The 22,701-nt window shown below is 40.2% G+C and overlaps 2 protein-coding genes across 3 annotated transcripts in view; both read left to right on the top strand.

Moving 5' to 3' along the window:
• LOC143291555 (uncharacterized) overlaps positions 1-5,690 on the top strand; it is a 14,603-nt gene extending 8,913 nt beyond the window's left edge. For both annotated transcript variants that reach the window (XM_076601461.1, XM_076601471.1), the window contains 3 exons: positions 1,996-3,286; positions 3,947-4,099; positions 4,685-5,690. In XM_076601461.1, coding sequence (XP_076457576.1) covers positions 2,854-3,286; positions 3,947-4,099; positions 4,685-4,932 — 834 coding nt within the window. In that variant the 5' untranslated portion in view covers positions 1,996-2,853 and the 3' untranslated portion in view covers positions 4,933-5,690. The remainder of the gene's footprint in view (positions 1-1,995; positions 3,287-3,946; positions 4,100-4,684) is intronic.
• Positions 5,691-11,824: 6,134 nt separating this feature from the next.
• On the top strand, positions 11,825-22,547 carry LOC143280879 (mitochondrial import inner membrane translocase subunit Tim23-like). The gene is made up of 7 exons (XM_076585628.1): positions 11,825-11,990; positions 15,170-15,237; positions 16,495-16,591; positions 17,924-18,011; positions 19,245-19,303; positions 20,781-20,891; positions 21,847-22,547. Exons 1-7 carry the CDS (start codon positions 11,918-11,920, stop codon positions 21,951-21,953), a joined length of 603 nt encoding a protein of 200 aa, XP_076441743.1. The 5' UTR covers positions 11,825-11,917; the 3' UTR covers positions 21,954-22,547.
• Positions 22,548-22,701: the final 154 nt, after the last annotated feature.

Here is a 22,701-nt window from a genome sequence, read left to right as displayed (position 1 = left end):
TCAGTTCTCATGGAGCTTCACCTTAATCAGAACACGCTCAACGATCCTTTTCCTTGTCAGTAAAAACTGTAAATCTAATCCGTATAAAAGAGACTTTAAAAAAAAAAAAGTTAAGGAACAATTAATGAAAGCAGGTATGGTGTATTCATAACTTTTTAAAGGAAGATTATTTGAATTATGCAGGCCGCCAGTGGTCTGTGATGTGATGAACACACCAGTGTGTGTTCCAGGCACACTTGTACCATGAACACCTTGAAAAATTCGTTTGAAAAAAAAAAAGAAAAAGAAAAGAAAAGAAAATCCAGTTTTTTTATAAACCGGATAGCGGTGGATTTGTATTTGTATTTGTATTTCATTTTTTTCACAACAGATTTCTCTGTGTGAAATTTGGGCTGCTCTCCCCAGGGAGATCGCGTCGCTGCATTACAGCGCCACCCTTTTTTTTTTTTTTTTTTTTTTTTTTTCCCTGCGTGCAGTTTTTATTTGTTTTTCCTATCGAAGTGGATTTTTCTACAGACTTTTGCCAGGAACAACCCTTTTGTTGCCGTGGGTTCTTTTACGTGCGCTAAGTGCATGCTGCACACGGGACCTCGGTTTATCGTCTCATCCGAATGACTAGCGTCCAGACCACCACTCAAGGTCTAGTGGAGGGGGAGAAAATATCGGCGGCTGAGCCGTGATTTGAACCAGCGCGCTCAGATTCTCTCGCTTCCTAGGCGGACGCGTTACCTCTATAACAAATACCAAGAAAGCAACTCTTGCTATGTCTGTTTGCTAATTATACAGGCTGCATGCACAGCTATTTTTGTCGTAAATTCAGCGTCGTTTCACAACGCGCCGCAAGAAGAAAAATCGCATGTGAACTTTATTTCTTTTTTTACGAACTCTGTACACATACACACATTTGTTTTGTGTAGACGCTGACATGTATACACAGTTGGTTTATTATTGGCACGGTGACTCACACTCGTATATACACCTTGCCAGCTGGTGTTCAGCTCAGCTGAGAGATGTATAATATCCCAGCTATTGATCTGTATCGTGATAATCCATCATTGTTGAGAGAGAGAGACAGAGAAAGAGAGGGGGTGTGTGAGAGATATAGGGGGCGTGGGGGAGGGGTGGGGGAAAGAGAGGGGGGGAGAGGGGAATGGAAATATTGGAGGGGGTGAAAGAGAGAGAGACGGGGGGGTGAGGGGAGATGGGAGGGTGAGAGAGGGGGAGGAGGGAGAAATTGGAGGGGGTGAAAGAGAGAGAGGGGGTGAGGGGAGATGGGAGGGGGAGAGAGGGGGAGGAGGGAGAAATTGGAGGAGGTGAAAGAGAGAGAGGGAGAGTTGAGGGGAGATGGGAGGGTGAGAGAGGGGGAGGAGAGAGAAATTGGAGGGGGTGAAAGAGAGAGAGGGAGAGTTGAGGGGAGATGGGAGGGTGAGAGAGGGGGAGGAGAGAGAAATTGGAGGAATTGAAAGAGAGAGGGTGGTGGTGAGAAGAGATGGGAGGGTGAAAGAGAGAGAGAGGGGGGGAAGGGAGAGAGAGAGAGCGGAGGGGAAAGAGAGTGACATACAGACAGACAGTACAGCGGCTGCTGTTGACAGTCCCCGTAATCAACGATCTCGATTTCAAAGCTCCGCCATCTCCATTGTAGGGTGTAATGAATATGTCACTCATTCGCCCCGCTTTTTTGTTTATTTATTTATTTATTTATTTATTTATTCATTCATTTATCAGTTTAATTATTCTATGTATTTACGTACTTATTCATTGATCTGTTCATTTATCAATACATTCTTTTTTCTTTTTTTTCATTCATTCATTTCTTCCTGTTTATTTATTTATTCACACTTTTTTTTTAGTTTATTTATCAATTTATCCATTTATTTACTTATGTATTTTTTATGTACGGGTTTTTGTTGCTTTTTTTTTTTTTGTTGTTGTTGTTGTTGTTGTTGTTGTTTTTTATTCAGCTATATATATTTATTCGTGTCCATGCTACAACAGGTTGTTCTGGACGTGACAAGTGCTCGGACGGGAGACAACAACGTTTTGACAGCGGCAGGAACGGCGGCGACCGTTAAACAACAACAACAGCAACAACAACACCAACAGTCTATGCTACTCTACAACAACAACAACAACAACAACACCAACAGTCTATGCTACTCTACAACAACAACAACAACAACAACACCAACAGTCTATGCTACTCTACAACAACAACAACCACACCAACAGTCTATGCTAATCTCCCATCTGATAACGAATATGTGCGGCAATGATTACTACTAGTGAGCTTCAATTTTAGAGAGAGAGAGAAAAAAAAACACACACACACACAACAACTTTATACGTACACCATGCTGTACGCTGCAATCTTCGACACGTTTCTGACATCGAACGGCAAACATGTGTAAATAATATCGAGTGAATATCACTACCAGTCTGAATACGTGTGATAATGAGTATAACAACAAGTGAACATCACCATCAGTATCAATCAATACGTGCGGTATCAACAAAAGTCACCAGATAACGAACACATCAGCCAATCAACCTCCTGATTTTTTTTTTTTTTTTCAAAGTCTAAATACGTATGATAACAAGTGAACATCACCATCAGTATCAATCAGTATCTGTGACATCAACAAAGTGACCCAGACAACGAACCTGCGAATCAATCAACCTCCTGAATAAATATTTTTTAAAAAAAAGAAGAAAAAAAAAGAGAAAGAAAGAAATAGAAATAAAAGGTTCCATCACTACCACCTGGACAAACCTTACCACACCAAACCACCACCATCACCACCGTACCACACCCGTACCACCCACGCACACCACCACAAGCCAAGCCAAACCAGCATGGTACCGACGTCCCAGTGGCTGATCCGCTGGGGCAGCCTGGCGATGATCGCCGTGGGAACCCTGATGCAGACAGTGGGCATGGCCTCCCCTTACTGGATCAGAGACCAGGCCAGACCCCCGGCCTACGCGGCCTTCCTCGTCCTCCTCAAGGAAGCCGGCGGAGATGACCCCGCCCTGACAGCCCTCAACAACATCACCGCCTCTCCTTCACTGCCGCTGCTGCCCGGGTCAGGGTCAGGGACCGTGTACGGTGGGGCGGAGAGTGACGCTGGGAAAGGGGGCAGGAGGGTTGTGAGGAGGGCGGGAGCGGACGTTGGGTTGTGGAGGTGGTGTGTGGAGGTGGGGTTGGAGGAGGTGGGTGGTGGTGGTGGTGGTGGCCGTGTCGACGTCATCAGGGCGTGCCGAACTCCGGGGTCGTCTGAGTTCCCTGGTGAGTTTTTTTTTTAATTTGTTTTTTAAGGTGTGTATGTGTGTGCGTGTGTGTGTTGTTGTTGTTGTTGTGTTTTTGTTTTGTCGTTGTTTTGTTCATGCTGTAGAAGTGGGTGTTGACCAGATCATGTTCAGTGTCCGTTTTCCAAGTTTATATGGGGTTGAGAACAGCTGGTGATCGACAAGGAAAAGTCGTGATGTCTTTTTCTTAAGTTAATTTTTCCCCCCAGTTATTTCATTTCGAAGAAGGAGGGTTCTAAAGAGGGTTGGGGATGTGGCGTTGGAGATATTGACGTACATAGAAAAGAGCGAATGGCTTGTTTTTCAAGGATGATAATGGTCGACGATGATGATGTTGATGAAGATGATGATTATGACGATGACAATGATAATGATGATTATTTTCGCTGTTCTGATTGTGGCTACAAGAAACAGCAAAAATCGCTCCAGTCTGACGCTGTGTGCCTGTGTGTGTGTGTGTGTGTGTGTGTGTGTGCATGTGCATGTGCGCGGTTTGTGTGTGTGTGTGTGTTAATGTGTGTGTGTGTGCGTGCGTACGCGTGTGTTTGTGTGCGTGTGCGCGCCGTGCGTGCGTGCCTGCGTGTGTGCGTGCACGTGCACGTGCACGTGCGCGCGTGTGTGTGTGTGTGTGCGCGTGCAGGGTGGTGGCGGGCGAGTCAGGCCACAGCGGTGGTGGGGACGCTGATGGGGGTGCTGGCCTGTGTGTGTGGAGGTCTGGAGCTGCACTACCTCCGTCACGGTGTCAGGTTCAGCGGTCTGCTGGTGCTCTGCTCCGTCTGCTGCTTTGTGGCTGGTCAGTTCAGTTTGGGGGGTTCGGGGGCCTGGTTGGGGGAGTGATGGGGGAGGGGGTGGGGCAGGAAGGGGAGGGTGGGGGTAGAGGGAGGCTGGGAATGGAGGGATGAGGGGGCGGGGGGGGGTGAGGCGAGCTTAGTTTTTTGGTGGACTGTGTGTGTGTGTCTGTGTGGAAGGAGGGGGGTGTGCGCGCGCGCGCGCGCGTGTGTGTGTGTGTGTGTGTGTGTGTGTGCGTGCGTGCGTGTATGTGCGTACTTTGAGTCGGTATATATATGTATGCGTGTGTGTGCGCGCACGCCTCTGTGTGTGTGTGTGTGTGTGAGTGCGTATATTGTGTAGGTATATACATGTATAGATAAATAGATAAATAAATAGATAAATACCTCATGTTCGATACTCAAACTTTACCCTCGTTGATACAGGTATGATTTGTATTGTCTTGTTAAAGGGGAAAAAAAAAAAAAAAAAAAAACCGAAAAAAAACCCCGCCTATTCGATGCTCATCTTTTCACCCTCGTTGATACATACACAACATGTATTGTCTTTCTCTTCATGCCATGTCCCGCTGTCCTGCACGTGGCACCAGCTCTGGGTATCGGCGTGAGTCACGGCATGTTCGGCACGCGCTACATGGAGACACTGGTCAGCATCCTCCACCTGCCCTCCCACCCCTCCTGGCCCGGGGTCACCTCCCTCTACCCCCCGACACTGGGCTGGGCCTTCGGGCTGGGGGCAGCTGGGGCCCTCCTGCTGGGAACCATCGGGATCCTCCTCCTGGCCGTCATCACCAGAACCTACCCGACCTACCACAGGGCCGAGAATGTCGTAGTGTAGTTCTGTAGTCTTCACCTTCGTCGTCGTCGTCGTCGTCGTCATGGTCAGTCGTCGTTTGTCGTCGGGTTGTCGTACCGGTACCGTCGACGTTGTTGTCGTCGTCATCATCATCATCATCATCACAGAGGATATGTCCTGCCTAACACAGGTCCAGGAAAACGTCGTCGTGTAGATTCTCAGTCACCGTCGTCATCGTTGCCGTCGGTATAGTCATCATCATCATCATCATCATCATTAGGATCTGTCCTGCCCAATACAGGCCCAGGAAAACGTCATCGTGTACATTCATAATTCTTATATCATCGTTGTCGTTGCCGTCGACGTCATCGTTGTCGTCGTTATCATCATCATCATCATCATCATTGTCAGTTATCATCCTCATCATCTTCATCATCAGTGGTTTTCCGTGGAAAACAGCATTGAAAAATGACGTCAGTGTCGCCAGTTTTGTACGCAAATACCCAACAGACAGTATATAATAATATATAATAAATAAATAAATAAATAAAAAGATATTCCATGCGCTGCCAACCCATAAAACGATTTTCCACGGCAGTCTCTTTGGTCTTGTGAACTAGGACAGTGAAATGATGCCGCATAGACATGACCCAGTTCATCCTTCGGGCTGTCCGCCATCCTCCGGGTTAGCTTAGCTATAGAGAAAGGGACGTAACTCAGTGGGGAAAAAAACAACCCCACCTTTTTACAATCGGAATGGGGTTGTAAATCTAGTTTCACTTTCACTATTAAGATAAGGGGGCCCCGGAGGAGGGGGGGGGGGGGATAGGGACGTCCAAGTCCAACGATGGTAATCAGCCGTTGCTCATACTTAGATGTCTGTCCTTTTTTTTTTTTTTTTTTTTTTTGTCATGACCATTTAAAGTTACTATCTTTGTATTACTGGGAGTGGGGGGGGGGGGGGGGAGTTTCAGCTTTGAAATATGTCTACAATTCATTGATTTGAAATCTTGACGAAAGTTGAAAAATAATTTGTTATATAGTAATTATAAATCAAACATTAGTTTCATTTGGAAACATGACATAATATCGGTATTACTAATCAGAGCACATTGGGTTTTTTTCTTCTTTCAAGCTCGGACCTCTTTTTCTCCCGACCAATCATGCTTGAGTTTGCTCGCCTTAAAGAGGAACTCGATGCAAAAAAAAAAAAAAAAAAAAAAAAAAAAATGACAGTTTTGGAAGATCTACGTTCAGTAGTAGAAGGGGAACAACCCATATAAAACAATTCATTGCTAGGAGTTCTGAGAGAAGTGATCATTACGTCCCTTAGTAAAATACTTGGAATTTTGTCATACAATACCATACACAACAAAACATCTTTATTTATCCAACACATGAACGACATATAAGATTCTACATGGACATTATGATAAGAGCACTATACAAAATCTTTTCACTCTGAAGGACAGTAATCATACCAGGAGACACCCACTAAAACCAATGAAGACATTCACCAAATCAAACCTTTTTTCACACTTTTTTTTTATTTTTATTTTTTTTTACTAACAGGGTGTTTAACTTCTGGAACAATCTGCCCAGTAACATTGTCACTGTAGGAACACTTAACAGTTTTAAGAATTTATTAGATAAACACTAAAACGATTGTGGATTCCAAGTTTTCTCCATAGGAAGCATAGGAAGATAGCCATAACATTAGTAATTGCACACTCGTATGTATATATATATATATATATATGTATGTATGTATGTATATATATATATATAAAGAAGAAAAAAAAGGAAATTAAAAAAAGTTCTAATTGATCAGGCAAAAGGCTGATAAAGCCTAAAAGCCGTGACGCTTGATATGATATGAACTGGAAAATGATTGTGCATCCACAGCCTCGTCACTCACCCCACACCTGCAATATCTCAGCCCCACAGCCACAGCCTCGTCACTCACCCCACACCTGCAATATCTCAGCCCCACAGCCTCGTCACTCACCCCACACCTGCAATATCTCAGCCCCACAGCCTCAGCCGTCACTCACCCCACACCTGCAATATCTCAGCCCCACAGCCTCGTCACTCTCCCTACACCTGCAATATCTCAGCCCCACAGCCACAGCCTCGTCACTCACCCCACACCTGCAATATCTCAGCCCCACAGCCGAGTTCAACGCACGCAAATCATGATAAAGGTTGAACCAAAAGATCAAAAAAGCAACACATATAAAGCTGAATACACAGAAGCAATTAATACAACACCGCAGCTAGATTTACCGCCACCACTCCCACCCCCTACCCACCCCACACACAAAGTAACACATATTTTACGAAAAGCAATTCAGAATATGAAATACTTCGTTGTAATCATTATAAATTGCTCATTGGAGGTTTGGTACTAAAATGTTAATAATGATGATAAGAAAGCATCAAAATAGCGAGTTAATCTGCATGTTTCACACACACACACACACACACACACACACACACACACACACACATACATACACACACACACACACACACAAAAAAAAAAAAAAAAAAAAACAGAATGAGACTGACAGAGACAGACAGCACATGATTACAGATACTGCAAGGGACAGAAATTGACACAGGGCGAGCGCATCGACACTGCACTAATTCTTCAAGTGAAGTGGACCTGCATGTGGCTTTTAAAGCTTCGGGCATGAATCTCTACTGACTCTAGTCACTATGATAATTGTGTATGTGTATACTGGTTTTTGTTTGTTGTGTGTGTGTGTGTGTGTGTGTGTGTGTGTGACACGTGTTAACATTAATACATTTTTCATGTGGAATGCAAGTCCCATTTAAAGCATCCCAACAATTATTGTCATCATCATTGTGATCAGAATCGCATCCGTGATTAATACATTTATATCACGATCAAGATAGAGACTGCAAAAGGTTCCTTTACGACTTCTCATTATTTCTGTATGATACCAAAGATCTTCATAAAGAACCTGTATATACAGGCCTAGTCTTTGGTGATACACATTCAATGATTTCACTGAAACTGCCACAATGTGTATTACGTTGTCATGTATGCAGTAGCCTATCACTTCATTGTTGCTTGTCCACAGTTTTGTCGTGTCATATTTATTGCAAAAAGTCCGTATGCGATGTTTCGCTGCGACGAAGGCAGTGCTGCGTGGGACTTTGAAATTGTGTGTAACAAACAATGTACGTTTACATGTTTTCTTGCTTTTTGCTACGTTTTCTGAAGGATCCGCCGTGGCAGAATGGAATTCTGATCCAGTGTTCACCAGTGATCAGGGTTCGAAGCCCCGGTCCTGCCTTCCCATGTCGAGCTATTGACACGGTGAATAGGAATTCACTTTCCCATCCGCCGCTAAAACGCTATGGGACTTTTGACATGATATTGACCTGCTATATGTTTTCTGATATTGTGAAAGGTGTGGGGTTCCTCGGGTCCAGCTGGCTCTTTGTGTGCACAGGATCAAGTGCAATACTTCAAACAGTACATAGTGATATTTATCGCAGTGAGCATTAAAGCGGCAGCGGATTATACGTGTTGTTGTTTCTTGGGTGTTATTTCACCTGTCTTCGGAGTTGAGTGTGTCCTGACTGTTATTTCATGTCTTGAGAGTTGAGTGTTTCATCTGTTCTGAGTGTTATTTGATCTGTCCTTAGTTTTATTTCTGACTCTCAGTCTGTCTGCCTGTATCTGCAGTGTCTCCCCCCCCTCTTCCATCCCTCCTCCTCCCCCCCCCCTCTCTCTCTCTCTCTCACACACACTCTTTTCATTATGTCTCTGTCTCTCTCTTTCTGTGTCTCTGTCTGTCTGTCTGTCTCCCCGCCCCTCCCTCTCTCACCCTCGCTCTTTCTCTCCGTGCGTTGTCCGTCTGTCTCTATGTTCTCTGTCGGCGAACACATGCCGTGCGCACAGTGACTTCAAAACACATGCACAATCGCACAATCTCGTACATATGAACACATCATACATAGACACAGCTGTGTGTGTTTAGTTCGCGCCCGGACACACACACACACACACACATAGACACACAAACACGCGCGTACACACACACACATAGACACACAAATACACACACACACAAGCGCGCGCGCGCACACACACACACATGCACACACTAAACCGAGGTCCACTGAATGTGCAGGTGCATTTAGCGCATGTAAAAGAACCCACGGATGTTAACGCCCTACACACACACACACACACACACACACACACACAAACGCACATTGAAGACAAGACAGTTAATCAGAAGGCAGGAAGCATGGGATCCATTCTGACAGGACCAAGGTGATGGAAACTGTGACGAAGAACAAGAGCACACAGAAAGTTAACATGGTGTGGAGCCGGAAGAAGTTCAGGACTAAAGTATTTTGGCAGTGACATCTCAGATGACAGCAACATCGAGAAGGATATCTCCATCAGAATCGGTCTTGCAGGATAGGCCTTCAATAAAATAGACTGCAGAACACTAGTTAATCCTCTTGCATATCAACACCAAACTGAACACTTGAAGATTGAAAACCGGTTTACCCTACATGACGGCCGGGTAAAAATGGTCATACATGTACATACGAGTGAACTTGGGAGTTGCAGACCACGAACGAAGAAGAAAGAAGAAGAAGAAAGCCATTTTAGAGGCTTAGAACGACGGTGAAGTCTCCGTCGAATCCTCATACCGTCCTCACTATGTCACCAAGAATGAAGCGAGTTGACACACAGGCATCAACAACATCATAGATAAGGTGAAACAGAGACGCCGGGTGTGGCTGGGCCACGTCCTGAGGATGAAGAATATCAGACACCCTTACTACGCTGCCCTTAAATGGACACCACTGACCAGGGAAAAGAAAGAGAGGCAGACCACAGACCACAATGCACATGGAGAAGACGGAAGCATTGATGACGAAATGAAAGCAGCAGGCAAAACCTGGAATGAAATTAGCTGCCATTCTCGCTCAAAACCGAAATAACTAGAGACCTGAAAACCTCAACCATTTCTTCGGCCCAGCAACTTGGAATCCTCTGCCTGTTGCTCTCAGACAAACAACTCATCCATCTACTTTTAAAGCAAATCTTAAAACTTATCTCTCTAAAAAAATATTTGTCATAACTCAAATAGTGCTGTTGTCCCAGGCCCATGGCAATGTGAGTGTGTGTGATGGGAGAGTGGGTAGATGGATGGTGGTGGTGTGGTTCGAAAGAGAGAATGACCCGATTTTTACCCCTTTTACCTTTTCTATCCAAAATTTTATTTTACAATTTTTACAAAATCTATGGCATGCAGATTACAATTATGTTCCTTTTTACATGTATGTATTTTAAGTGAAAATTGCTGTCATCTCAGCCGTTTAATCATGTGTGTGTCTGTGCGTGTGTGTTAGTGTGAGTGCTGGAGTGTAACAGTTGTAGTATTGATAGTATGTTACTTTGTGAGTTTTATGCATTGTGTTTTTATAACTTCAGTGATATTAATGATTCTGTTTTATGTTTCTACTACTTTTTATTTGCTTTCTTGTTTCACTTTAGGTACTGGATTGTAAAGCGCTCAGAGCTTGCTTATGCTTGTATTATAGCGCTATATAAAAATAAAATATTATTATTATTATATTATTAACACAATAAATCAATTCACCTATTCAATCAATCGATCGACCGATCAATCAATCAATTAATCAATCAATTTCGCCTTCAGACTCGTCGTTCGGAAAATAAAAAAACTATTCAAAGAAAAAGCATTGTTAAAAAAAAAAACAAAAAAAAACCCAACAACACACATTTCACTCCATCATTAACTCAAAACCACTCACATGAACATGATGGGATAAGGTTGGGAGACGGAGAGGGAAGTTAAGGCGTTGCACTATCAACGTCACAGTAAATTTGTTAATACATTGTGGTGCGTACAATGAAATACGAAAGTTCGGCATACAAATGCATTACCGGTAGTTAATAAGTCATAATCTTAAATTAAACTTGGTATTTAAAAAAAAGGGGGGGGGGGGGATGAGGAACAGGTGAGGGTGTGGAGGAACGGGGGATGGGGTGTGGGGTGGGGTACAACTGAGCTCAGTAGATGAGAAGGTGACTGAGAAGGGGGAATGGAATTAAACGGGGAATTAATCAGTATAAATAACAAGGAAACACACACACACACACACACACACACACACACACACACACACAGGACCACAATGCAACTGAGTAAGAGAAAAAATATAAAAATACTAAATGAATAAATCACTTTATCTGTTAAATCAAGGTAATGTCTTGAAAGACATTGTCGGGAATAGCCAGATGACAGAACTGCTGCACATGTGAAGCTACTCACAGTAGAAAACAGTAAAGAAGATATCACATACACAGATGGTCCAGTCACTAAAGACCAGTCCAGCTGGGTACTAACTGCAAAGCAAAACGGAAAAAATGGGAAAAAAGGAGGGGAATATAATGCCGCGTACAGTCACAATCTCCAACCCGACAACTTAAAAACAAATTATTCATTTCAGTTGAATTCAATTCAACTCTCTCTCTCTCTCTCTCTCTCTCTATGTTCCGGTGTAGCGTATATGGTTTTGTCCGAACGCAGTGACGCCTCCTTGAGCTACTGAAACTGAAACTGAACTCTGTTCCGACACTCCTGCTTTGTGACCTTGCACTTTCACTGATAGTATTGCCTCCCTTTAGTTGGTTTAAAACTAGACTGGTTTTGGACCTTGAAAGTGTTCTGCCTTTATTACTATGTCATTGGTGCCATTAACATCACTCTCGCTCAACAACATATAAAAAATATAATGAGAGGACTGGTAATAAATATTGAAAGTAATATAATATAGCAATTAAAACAACGTACTTTTGCATAATACTGCTACGTCCAATCCACCAATTTATTATTTACGTAACTTCCGTCTGGTGAAAGAAAGTCTCACGATTTCCATGTGAGTGAGGGGACTCTACTCCACTTCGATTTTTTCTTGAGGCAAAAAACACACATATTCCAAAATGGAAGATCAGAACAAGCCCAAAAGTATATTTTCACCGTACTCTTCTGCCGACCCTTCCATGAACGTTCCAGGTTCGTTGATTTACTTTAAAGTATATGTGTGATGCGTGTGACCTTCAGCCCGTTTCAGTCCCTGATCGCTCGTTCATGATTCTTACTCTGTGTGTCTCTCTCTCCTTCACACACACACACACACACACACACACACACACACACTTTTTCTCATCAACCTGATGCAGAAGTGAAACTACTCATAGAAGAGAACAGTAAACATAGAAGAGAACAGTAAAGAAGAGGACATCATCATACACGCAGATGGCTCAGTCAGCAAAGACCAGTCCGGTTGGGGATTCACTGCGAAACAAAATGGGAAAAAAAAAAAAAAAAACAATTAGGGAAAAGAATGCTGCCTACAAAGTCACAACCTCCAGCTTGACGACGGAAGTTGAAGCTGTGACACATGCTCTCCAATGGCAATCATCAATCGGTATTCCTGGAAACCAACACGCCATTATTCTAACGGACTCAACCTCATACGAAAAATGGAAAGTGGAATGGGAAGCCCAGAGTGGCATGAGGCAATGCTTAACTTTTAGATTAAAAAAACTTACATGTTCATACTGCCCAGGACATGGAGGTGTTAAGGGAAATGAGCGAGCTGACAGACTTGCTGGTAATGCAACAACAATCAGCGGCCTCCATCTAGGAAAATCAGAAATCCTCAGAAAGGTCAGAGAATACCACAAAGAACAGGTACATGGCCATCACACCATCGATTGCCTCAAGGATTGAAAGGTAGAGAGAGGGAGCGGCTGTAAGTTTAGCATGAAAGGTAGAGCACGATGCTTTGCAAATCAAACAAACATTGGCATCTTTTCCAAACCAACATTGCGCAGATTTCTTCAAAACAGAACAGAGTCTCTCTGAGCTTTTCCAAATACAATAGACTGAGCAACACACTAGACTCACTATTTCCTGGCATCAGAGATCTTTTCCCACCCCTCTTGCGGCCAGTAGGTGGCAGCCTGTGTGTGTGTGTTTGTGTATGTGTGCACGTGCATGTGTGTCTGTGTGTGTTTGTATGCTTGCGAGTGTATAAATGTACATATGTCAGGAGAGCTCTGTGCACATGTGTGTGTGTGTAGAGGATGAGGTGTGTGTATGCATATCTGTATTGTGGGAGCAACAGAATATTGGAACGTGTGGGTGTGCATATATTTGTGTATGTGTGTGGGGGGAGGAGGTATGGGTGTGTGCTTGTATTAAACATTTTAAGTGAGTGTGTGTGTGTGCCGTGGAAGCTGCAATATGTAGCCTAGGAATGAGTGTGGGAGGGAGGGGGGGGGGGGGGTGCAGGGTAATTTGGGAGATGGAGTGTGTGTGTCGGGGCTCTTGTACATTTATGTGTGTTTGTGCTTTCTGTTCATATCTGTGGAACTGCATGTTTGTTGCATATCTGTTATGCATGTGTCACTCTGTGTGTGTGTATGTTTGTCTGTATGTTTTACATTTATTTGCTTATTCATTTATTTATTATCATTATTGTCGTTTTCTTTTTTTTCTTTTTTTTTTCTCCCCCTTTTTTTGTCTTTTTTTCTATTTATTATTATCATTATCTTTCTTTTTTTTCTTTTTTTTTCATATTTAATATTCATTTACTTCTTTTTTGTTATTGTTTTTCTTTCATATTTAAATGTTCATTTACTTCTTTATTTGTTTAAAGTAATTATTTATTCTCTTCCTATTTTTTTCTGAAGGCCTGACAGAGTGAGTTGGGTTACGCTGCTGGTCAGGCATCTGCTTGGTATATGTGGCCTAGCGTATATGGATTTGTCCAAACGCAGTGACGCCTCCTTGACCTACTGATACTGATACTTCTTCTTCAGCGTTCACCACTCTGTGACTGTCTTTTTGTCATTTTTGATTCATTTCCTATCTTTTGCTGTAGTTCCAGGGGACACAAATAGGATGTACACACATGCTGAACTGAGAGCTCTCTCAAATCCAGGCCCCTCACACACACTAATAATAGTACACACACACATGCACGCACGCACGCACGCACGCACGCACTCTCTCTCTCTCTCTCCTCTCTCTCTCTCTCTCTCCCCCCCCCCCCCCCCCCCCCCCCCCCCCCCCCCCCCCTCTTTCTCCTTACAGTGGACATAAACTAATGAAAACAAACTCTAGTCTGGTCATGTCTACGATTCTATATATACTCAAATTGTGAACCATCCTCACCCAACTCTTTTTTTCTTTTTCTTTTCTTTTTTCTCACTGATTTCGTACTGACATATCATTCCATCTCACTCTGTCTCTGTCTCTCTCTCTGTCTCTGTCTCTCTCTGTGTGTCTCTGTCTCTGTCTGTCTCTCTCTCTCTCTCTCTCTCTCTCTCTCTCTGTGTGTGCTCACTTTCTCTTTCTTTTTTTCCCTCCCCCCCACATAACGTGTCCTGCCTCCATCTGTCCATATCCCAATTACCCGTCTCCTTAGTTGCTATCTTTTATGTCTCTCACACCGGTGCTTAAATTTTATCATTACTTTGTGTGTGTGTGTGTGTGTGTGTGTGTATGTGTGTGTGCGTTTCCGTTTCATACAGATGTGTCTCTCAGTGTCACGCTGTGTTCTACTTGTACATTATACATGTATTTAGTATAACAACATTTATATATATGCATATGTGTTTGTGTGTCTCTTAGAACAACGGCAGATGTGTAAGTCGGCCAAAGTGCTAATACGGTAGTAATATCTTCACCGTTGGAAAATAAAGATTGATTAATTGATTAATTAATTAATTAATTAATTAATTAATTAATTAATTCTCTCTCTCTCTCTCTGAGTCTCTCTCTCTCTTTCTCTCTCTGACTCTCTCTCTCTCTCTGTCACACACACACACACATACACACACACACACAGTGACACACACAAACACACACACACACACACACACACACACACACACACACACACACACACACACACACACACACAGTCTATGCTGCATTAGTACATTGCCTTTGTATTATTTTTTTTTTTACTGAAGTGTGTCACTGTCTGTTCTGTTATACTGTTATTATCATTACAATTAATACAAGTTCAAGTTGTTAGTAGTATCAGTAATTGCATTATTATATTCTTAAATAAGTTATAAACATCAGTTGATAAATGTTAACAAATGAAGTAATCAATCAGAGTAATACAATACAACACTCAATAAATGATATATTTGTTTTTTTGTATTCTGTTTCAGTGACAGCAGGGCCTGCTGGCTCCATCATGTCTCCATACCTCAACTTTGATCCTTCCTATATAAGCCCTGTATGTGAGAAGTGTATCTAAATCATCTAAATCTTTGCTTTTTGTGCATGTTAAGCTGTTTATTTTAGTCTTTTTGTGTGTATGTGTGTCTTTTATAATTGATGGCAGTAGCTATGCTGTTACTAGTGTCAGTGTTATTTATTAATTGCCTTGAATGATGAACAAACAAAGAAGGGAAAAATGTACATTACAAGTTACTTAAACTTGCCAAAATTTAAGATTAATTAAACACATATTTATCTTTTTTAGATTTACTGGGTTTTTTGGTTTTTTTTTTTTTTTTTTGCTTTGTTTTTTTGTTTTTTTTCCTCTCTGTGTGGCTAGCAATAGTAGCATTTGCCCAGTGTGGACATCGATCGAGGTTGCTTTTTTTTTTTTTATCATGAGATAGTATATTCATGGAATTTAGATGATTAAACAGCTTAACTGCTGAAATGAAGTTTATATAAGTACAATTGTAGAGACATTTGTAGTGACTCCAGGCTTTCCAAGACCAATGAAAGGAATGGGACAGAAGTGCTGATTGATACTGTTAGAGCATTCCAGAGTAGCTGTATATTAGTATAAGTGTATTTCTTACATAAAAATTAATGTCCATTATGGAGGTTATGGTTGCTGATTTTTTTTTTTTTTCCCAGAATGAAAAACAACAGCAAAATAATCAAACAAAAATGTGGGAATCTTTATTGGTGGGCATGTTTTCACATTAATTTTTTTCTTAAGACCTTGATTGGTTTATGCATTGGTCACGCATGTGCTCCCTGATTTTTTTTTTTTTTTTTTCTTTTTTTTATGCAGATCTGGTGTAGCATACATGGATCAGTTCACAAACCTTGACACTAAATTGTAAAAGATTATAAAAAAAAAAAAATTAAGTGGACTTTGAAGCTACATGCCTGCACAGCATCACATTTGTATGTTCCTGAAAATTCTGATTTAAAGTTTATATCATCTGGGATCTGTGCATGGAGGTAAGATTTAGGGGAGGCATATGTTTCAGTATCTAAGAGTCTTGAATGAATTGATAGTCTGTCTTTTCCACAACTGTTTCCAGACAGTAATTGGAACCAGTAATCCAATTATTAATGAAATTCAGATCTGAGATCATAAAAGATAATGACAAAAATTGAGAAAAGTTTTGAATGCCATTTATTTTTCTTTTATCTCCTTTGTGTTTCTTCTTTCCTTTTTTTCTCTGATTTGTTTTTCTTTCATTCACTCATTTTTCTCTTTTTTTCTTCTTTTTTTTATTGTCAGGGTTCAGATTCTCAGTTCATATTTCCGGAGGGAGCCAGCAGACAGAGAGGACGGCTGGAGTTGTCATTTTCACAGATTGGGGGGTCTGTCTTTTTAGGTATGTATTTTTTGTATAAAATATTCACGTAATAAATCTTAATCTTGCACACAGTGATAACACTTTATTTCCATACATCGCATTTTCTATGTATACTTTCTGTAGAGGTATGAGTTGGCATTTTTTGTGCATTATTTTTCATAATATATATTTTTGTATGACACACTGCTCCTGTCTGCCATGTTTTGGGGGAAGAAGAAAAAATGAAGCACATATTTGTTGCAAATGAAGTATTGTAAATGATATGGGTCAGTTTCCAGAACTGAGGCCATGATATGTGACATGATCCCCCAAAAATCAAACTGTTTGAATCCTGCCTGTTTGAATCTTATCATTCTCTGTGGTTAATTGAAGTCCAATATTTGTAGAACAATGTTAAATTGAAAAAAAGATAGTATATTGGGGTTAAAGATGTGAAAGGGGGGTGAGAAGAGACGAAAGTGCTAACGTTACAGATACATTGTGGAAACACAACACTATAATAAGCATCTTTTTTTAATCAGTAACTGTCAATTTCAAAAGGATTATAATTGGTAAAATTGTTTAAAGATACTGAAAAAAGAATCAAGGAAAAATTAAGAAAAAGACTTTGCAGGGCAAAATAAAATGGGATTCTGCCTTTTCATTTGGACACATTGTCACATTCTATTCAACATCTGTCGTTCCAACATAGGTCTGTTATAATGCTAATAACCTATGTAATGTAAAACCCAGAATACCCAAAACTAACTTCCCCAATATAGTTTGTTAAAATATTGGGTGTCATAATGCTAATAATGAAATAAAATGTAATCTTTAGTTCATGCAATGAAATTAAAGCCTTCACAAAATTATGTAATGTATCAATGATATGTAAAAGTTTATAACACTAGTTTCATCTTTTGTGTAATATTTCTAACTTAATATGCCATCTTAGTTTATTAGAACAAGAAACAAATATATATCAGAACTAAGGGGACTGGCTTCTGATAATTTTAACACCTTTAATGATAAATGTTGTATTAGAACAAGACAGAAACATAGATCAGATTTATTGGAACTGGGCTTGATAATGTTTGTTATTTTTTGTTTCTTGCTACTTTTTTCAGCCATATTGCTTTGTCAGTATTTTTGACATTTTCCATAACACCCAACCCAATGAAAACACAACATACATCATTGGTGCAGCTATTTCTCCCTTCACTTGCAGTTTTGATAGTATGCTAAACATTTGAATAACCGTTGTAAATTACTGAATACATGGGGGGTTTGCGCCGTATGAGTACAGTATATTATTATTATTCACATTATTATTGTTATGATTATTAACCTGTACATTGTATCCTCCCACAGGGGCAGCTGTTGGCGGGTTGAATGGTTTGTACACAGGCTTCAGGGAAACTAGCGCCAATCAGTTGACAGGGGCAGTACGGAGGACACAGTAAGTAACCAGATGGTTAGCTTTGCACTGTTTTCATGTAAAAAAAAAAAACAGAAGGTTGAACTTAAAGGTCCCATAGTCTCTTGTGACCCTGGGTGCAGTGAATTTGTATCCACTGTGTCTAGTGCTCAGCATAGGAAGGGAGAGCTTGGTCGTTTCTTTCCATTATTTTTACCTTTACCAGCTGAAGTCAGGTACCAGTTCACACCTGGGTAGAGTGAAGAAAATCTGAGTAAAGCACCTTTCCCCTATAACACAACACATTGCCAAAATGGATACTTGAATTATGATCACTGGTGAACACTGGATGAGGAATTGAACCCTTGCCACTGGTGAACACAGTATCAGAAGTCCAATGCCTAACCAGTTGTGCCATGGCATCTCATCTGTTTGTATTGCTTGTGTTCAAAATCTTTTCTCTTTTCTGTCCACACAATTCTAGTAACTTGTGCAAGTAGCCAGAAGGTTGGCTTTGTACTGTTTTGTTTTGTCATTCATTTCGTGTAAAAATATTTGTCCAGTCTTTTTCAAAATTTATTGTATTTGAACATTTTTCATGAAATAATTTTGTTTTGTATGTTAAAGCAGTTTCGTTTGCAGGGAGCTTTTTGTTTGATTTGTAGATATACAAAACGTTTTTTTGTTGCCAGGTATTTTTTAGAGAAATCCACAAGTCTATGCTTTCTTTCTCTTCTCATCCACATCTTTGTTTATTTACATGCATTCATGCATGCGTACATTGTCATGCTCATATGATATGATTATAGGTATGTAAGTTAATAGTTATCTGAGTAAGCATACACACACACATGCACGCACACATTGTATCACTCATTAAAGTTTTAAAGATCTTTTAATTCCATTTAAGAATGGAGGATTACATTGTTTCACACACACACACACACACACACACACACACACACACACACACACACACACACACTTACTTATATAATAACACACATTTTTTAATGCATCAGTTATAATGTCTGTTGTTTGTGAAGGTGAAAGCATCAGAGTTTGTTTTTTCTTCAATTCTTTGTGTCCTTTTTATTCTGTTCAAGGATCTTGGAATTTTGGATATTTCAGGTATTTCTTCGTCACTGGTTGATAGTAGCTAAGAGTAGATTTACAATATGTAGCGTAGCATCCACTGATTTAGACATTTTTCCTGGTGCTCTCCCTTCCCACCATGTGTTAAGTTTTTCAAGGATTTTGTTCATGTTCTTTCAGAATGCTGAACTTCATCACAAAACAGGGAGCATCAAGTGCTCAAACCTTGGGAGTTATTGGTATGTCATCTTTCACTCTTTCTTCTTTTCCTTTTTTTCTTACTTGGGTTTTATGGGTGTGCATGTGTTCATAAAAAACCAGATGTATTTACATGGAAAACAAAGACATTATTTGATGTTTGAAATGACATATACATGCACATGCTGAGAGAACTGGCTGTGTCCAAACTTTGCAAAGATGTAAAATTGTTCTTTGCAAACTGTCATTCCAGTACATATGCACTCATGCATACATGAACAGGTGTGCTGACAAACCCACACACTTGTGTACACACAAATGGCACAGCCAGCACATGCATAAGAACATATGTGTATATATTGTCTCGAATATTTGTGACCGTCTCCCATGAAATGATAGTTAACTCGCACTTCATTCAATTGCGCTATAGGCAAAATCAGTGCTGAGGGTCCATCTGGGGTAAATCGAGTTTTTTTGCACCAGTGCATAGTTTAACCTCTAACTTATAACATATCTCACTGTTTTTGTCGAATTAAAACTATATATTTGAAAATTTAGTTATTTTCCGCTTCTGTGTGCTGATATTGCAGAGCAGTTATCCCGAGAAACAGCATATTGTACATTAATATCTGTTCGATATCTTAATAGTATACATTAACATGAAAGGAAAAGAAATGCTAAAAATAAACACGTAGGAAAATACATAAAAACATAATAAAGTGGAAATGGAAGATACTTAGAGGGCAGATCACTGAAATAAGGAATGAACAAAAATGGGCCACACTCATCAAACCCCTGCGCACCCACCCACACTGGCATATTTAAAGTTAAAAAATAGATTATAGATTAAATGCACACATCTTTTCATATGTTCCTGTACGCATACATTTCCTCTTCAGTTTATTTGATGTTCAGTTGTGTTCACGAGATTGAAGTGTTAAAAGTCATGTGCTGTGCATTTGCGTTAGAAAAAAAAAAATCATTTTCATAGTGCAGTGTTCTTAGGATGATAATATGCATTATTTTTAATCATGGGCAGACTGTGAAACTTTGTCGGGAGGAATAATTAAAACTGTTTCAGTTTGTATTTGCCTCCAAGAAAAGTATGTCATTAAGTTGTTAAAAAAATAAAATAAAAATTGTATGTTTTAGCTCTGTTTGTTTTTCTAATTGAGATATATTTGACTGTGAAATGTGTACTATTAGCAAAATTATGTCATTATTATGGTTTCTTTTTTGGTTTTTTGTTGTTTTTTTCATTGGGATATATTTGACTGTGGAATGAGTACTGTTAGCAATTCCTTGATATTTGAGGAATGTGTACTTTTCATGATTCCTTTACATTTGATTAAGGCAAGTATACTATTGATAATTGAGGCAAGTGCACTGTTAATAATGGAGGCAAGTGTATTATTGATAATTGAGACAAAAAGTGTACTATATAGTATAACTGAGGCAAGTGTACTATCAATAATTGAGGCAAGTGTGCTATAGTTTTAATAATTGTGTTGTCCCCAGCCCTGATGTACAGCGTGTTTGGCGTGGTGTTGTCGTACGGAAGAGGTGTGGATGATGAACTGAACACAGTCGTTGCTGGAACTGCCACAGGACTGCTTTACAAATCCTCAGGTACCAGCACAGCATGGTCTTATGACTGACTGACTCTCCATTCTGGTCGTGTGTAATTCTTTTATATCAATGTAGATGGTTTATGATTTAACCATGAATGAAGTAATCTCAAAGCAAGTACTGTTGAAAGTAAAAAGTATGATATTAAATCATTTTAACATTTGACAGAATTTAAAAGTCTTTTAAAACATTTTCTTTGACTGAAGAATACTTGGAGTGTTAAGTTGTCATTTCAGATAAACAATTTGCATGAGGAATAAAAACTTCAGACAGGAAATCGTTACTGACATAAATAAATTGAAAATTATATTTTCTGTGAGTTCAAAAAAAAGGTACTCTTACTGACATGTGATTTATTTGTTCACTGCTGTCAAGTCAGGGACACAGCCGTGTCCCAAATTGATTTTTCCTTTTTTTCAACATTATCTAAGGGAGACAAAATACTAAAAGCATATGTGAAGGATCAATAGTATTTTATTCACTTATGTGAACATAGGCATAGGGTAAGTCTTTTATGCTGATTTAGATCTTAACTAATATTCAGTGTTACTTATTATTGGACATCTGTTCAGGTCAAACTAAAAATGTTCATAACAAAAACTGTTTTTATTTCATTCACTTTAACCTTTGAGTGCTGAACCTTGGTGATATGAGATCAGTGTGGCACAAGTACTTTTTGTGTAATTTTCAGTGGTGTTATTGATTTTGCTTAACCAAGGTAATGCAGTCCCAAAGAGGAAGAAATCCAGATACAGTAGTGTCTGACATGGTAATCTGTAAGCTTTGTCGTAACTGACAAAGGTGACAGCTCGTCACTGATAAGCATTGTCATCAGCAGCAGTCAAGGGGTTAATTGCTTTCAGTTCGCTTTCAGATTCTGCTTTATTAGATTTGTATATAATTCTATGAACATGCCTTTCTGATTGTCATTTGCCTATGCTCTGTTTGACAACAGCTGGGTGGAAGAAGTGTGTACGGGGTGGGGCCATTGGACTGACGCTTGCCACTGCCTACATTCTTTTCACAAGCGGCGACCGCCTCAAAACTCTGCTGGAAAAGTGAACTGTCGTGTCAGGGTCAGGTTTCACTGCATAAACACCATCAGCAAACTCGCTCTTTGTTCCATCATAATGCAGATGTACATTTCAGTATAGAATTCTTCAACGGGCCTTAAACAGTCATTCATGGGTACTTGTGTTGCCTCCTGTCTGGAGTTGCCCTCAAGGAAATCAACTTGATGTCAGGATTGATGTTTTTACTTCCAGTATGTGAGAATCATGATGATGTTATTCTTTTTACTCCCAGCCTGTTATGACCAACTGCATGTCAAAGAGTTTCGGTTGACGACTGGACATACCATGTTCAAGAGCTGAAAACTAACATACAGCAAACTGATGTCAATGTAGTGTTCATACTGAATTTCAGGTGATAGTATCAGTGCATTTAAAATGACCTCAAGTGCTCAGTGTTTTATGACTTCAGAAATGAAAACAATAGGATAATTGCATATTTCAAAGGATCTAGTTAGGGAGGAAAAAGGAAGGGGTGATTATTCTAGCGAGAAAGGGAGTGACTGTGTCATGTGTGAGGGTGAGAGAGAGAGAGAAGTTGTTTTTTGTTTCAAAAAAGTTCTGTAAGGGTGTGGAGTCATTGTGAGATGGGCAGGAAGTGGGAAGGAAAAATAAATTTAAAAAAAAGAGGGCAAACTGTGTGGTGTGCATTCTTAATCTTTGTATGGCATGGCTGTGTTGATAAATTGATGGACCTGGTGGTGTCAGTGTGTGATGTAATGTATTCACTTATTTGTTTA

Source organism: Babylonia areolata, chromosome 1, assembly GCF_041734735.1.
Source record: "Babylonia areolata isolate BAREFJ2019XMU chromosome 1, ASM4173473v1, whole genome shotgun sequence".
Lineage (NCBI taxonomy): Eukaryota > Metazoa > Mollusca > Gastropoda > Neogastropoda > Buccinidae > Babylonia > Babylonia areolata.
This window is presented reverse-complemented; position numbering and strand designations above follow the sequence as displayed.

Bases quoted from the DNA above. Each gene is read 5' to 3' on its own strand.
- LOC143280879 (XM_076585628.1), top strand. From the start codon at position 11,918: ATGGAAGATCAGAACAAGCCCAAAAGTATATTTTCACCGTACTCTTCT. The intron at 19,304-20,780 runs GTATGTCATCTT...TGTTGTCCCCAG, and splicing joins TCAAACCTTGGGAGTTATTG to CCCTGATGTACAGCGTGTTT. The intron at 20,892-21,846 runs GTACCAGCACAG...GTTTGACAACAG, and splicing joins ACTGCTTTACAAATCCTCAG to CTGGGTGGAAGAAGTGTGTA.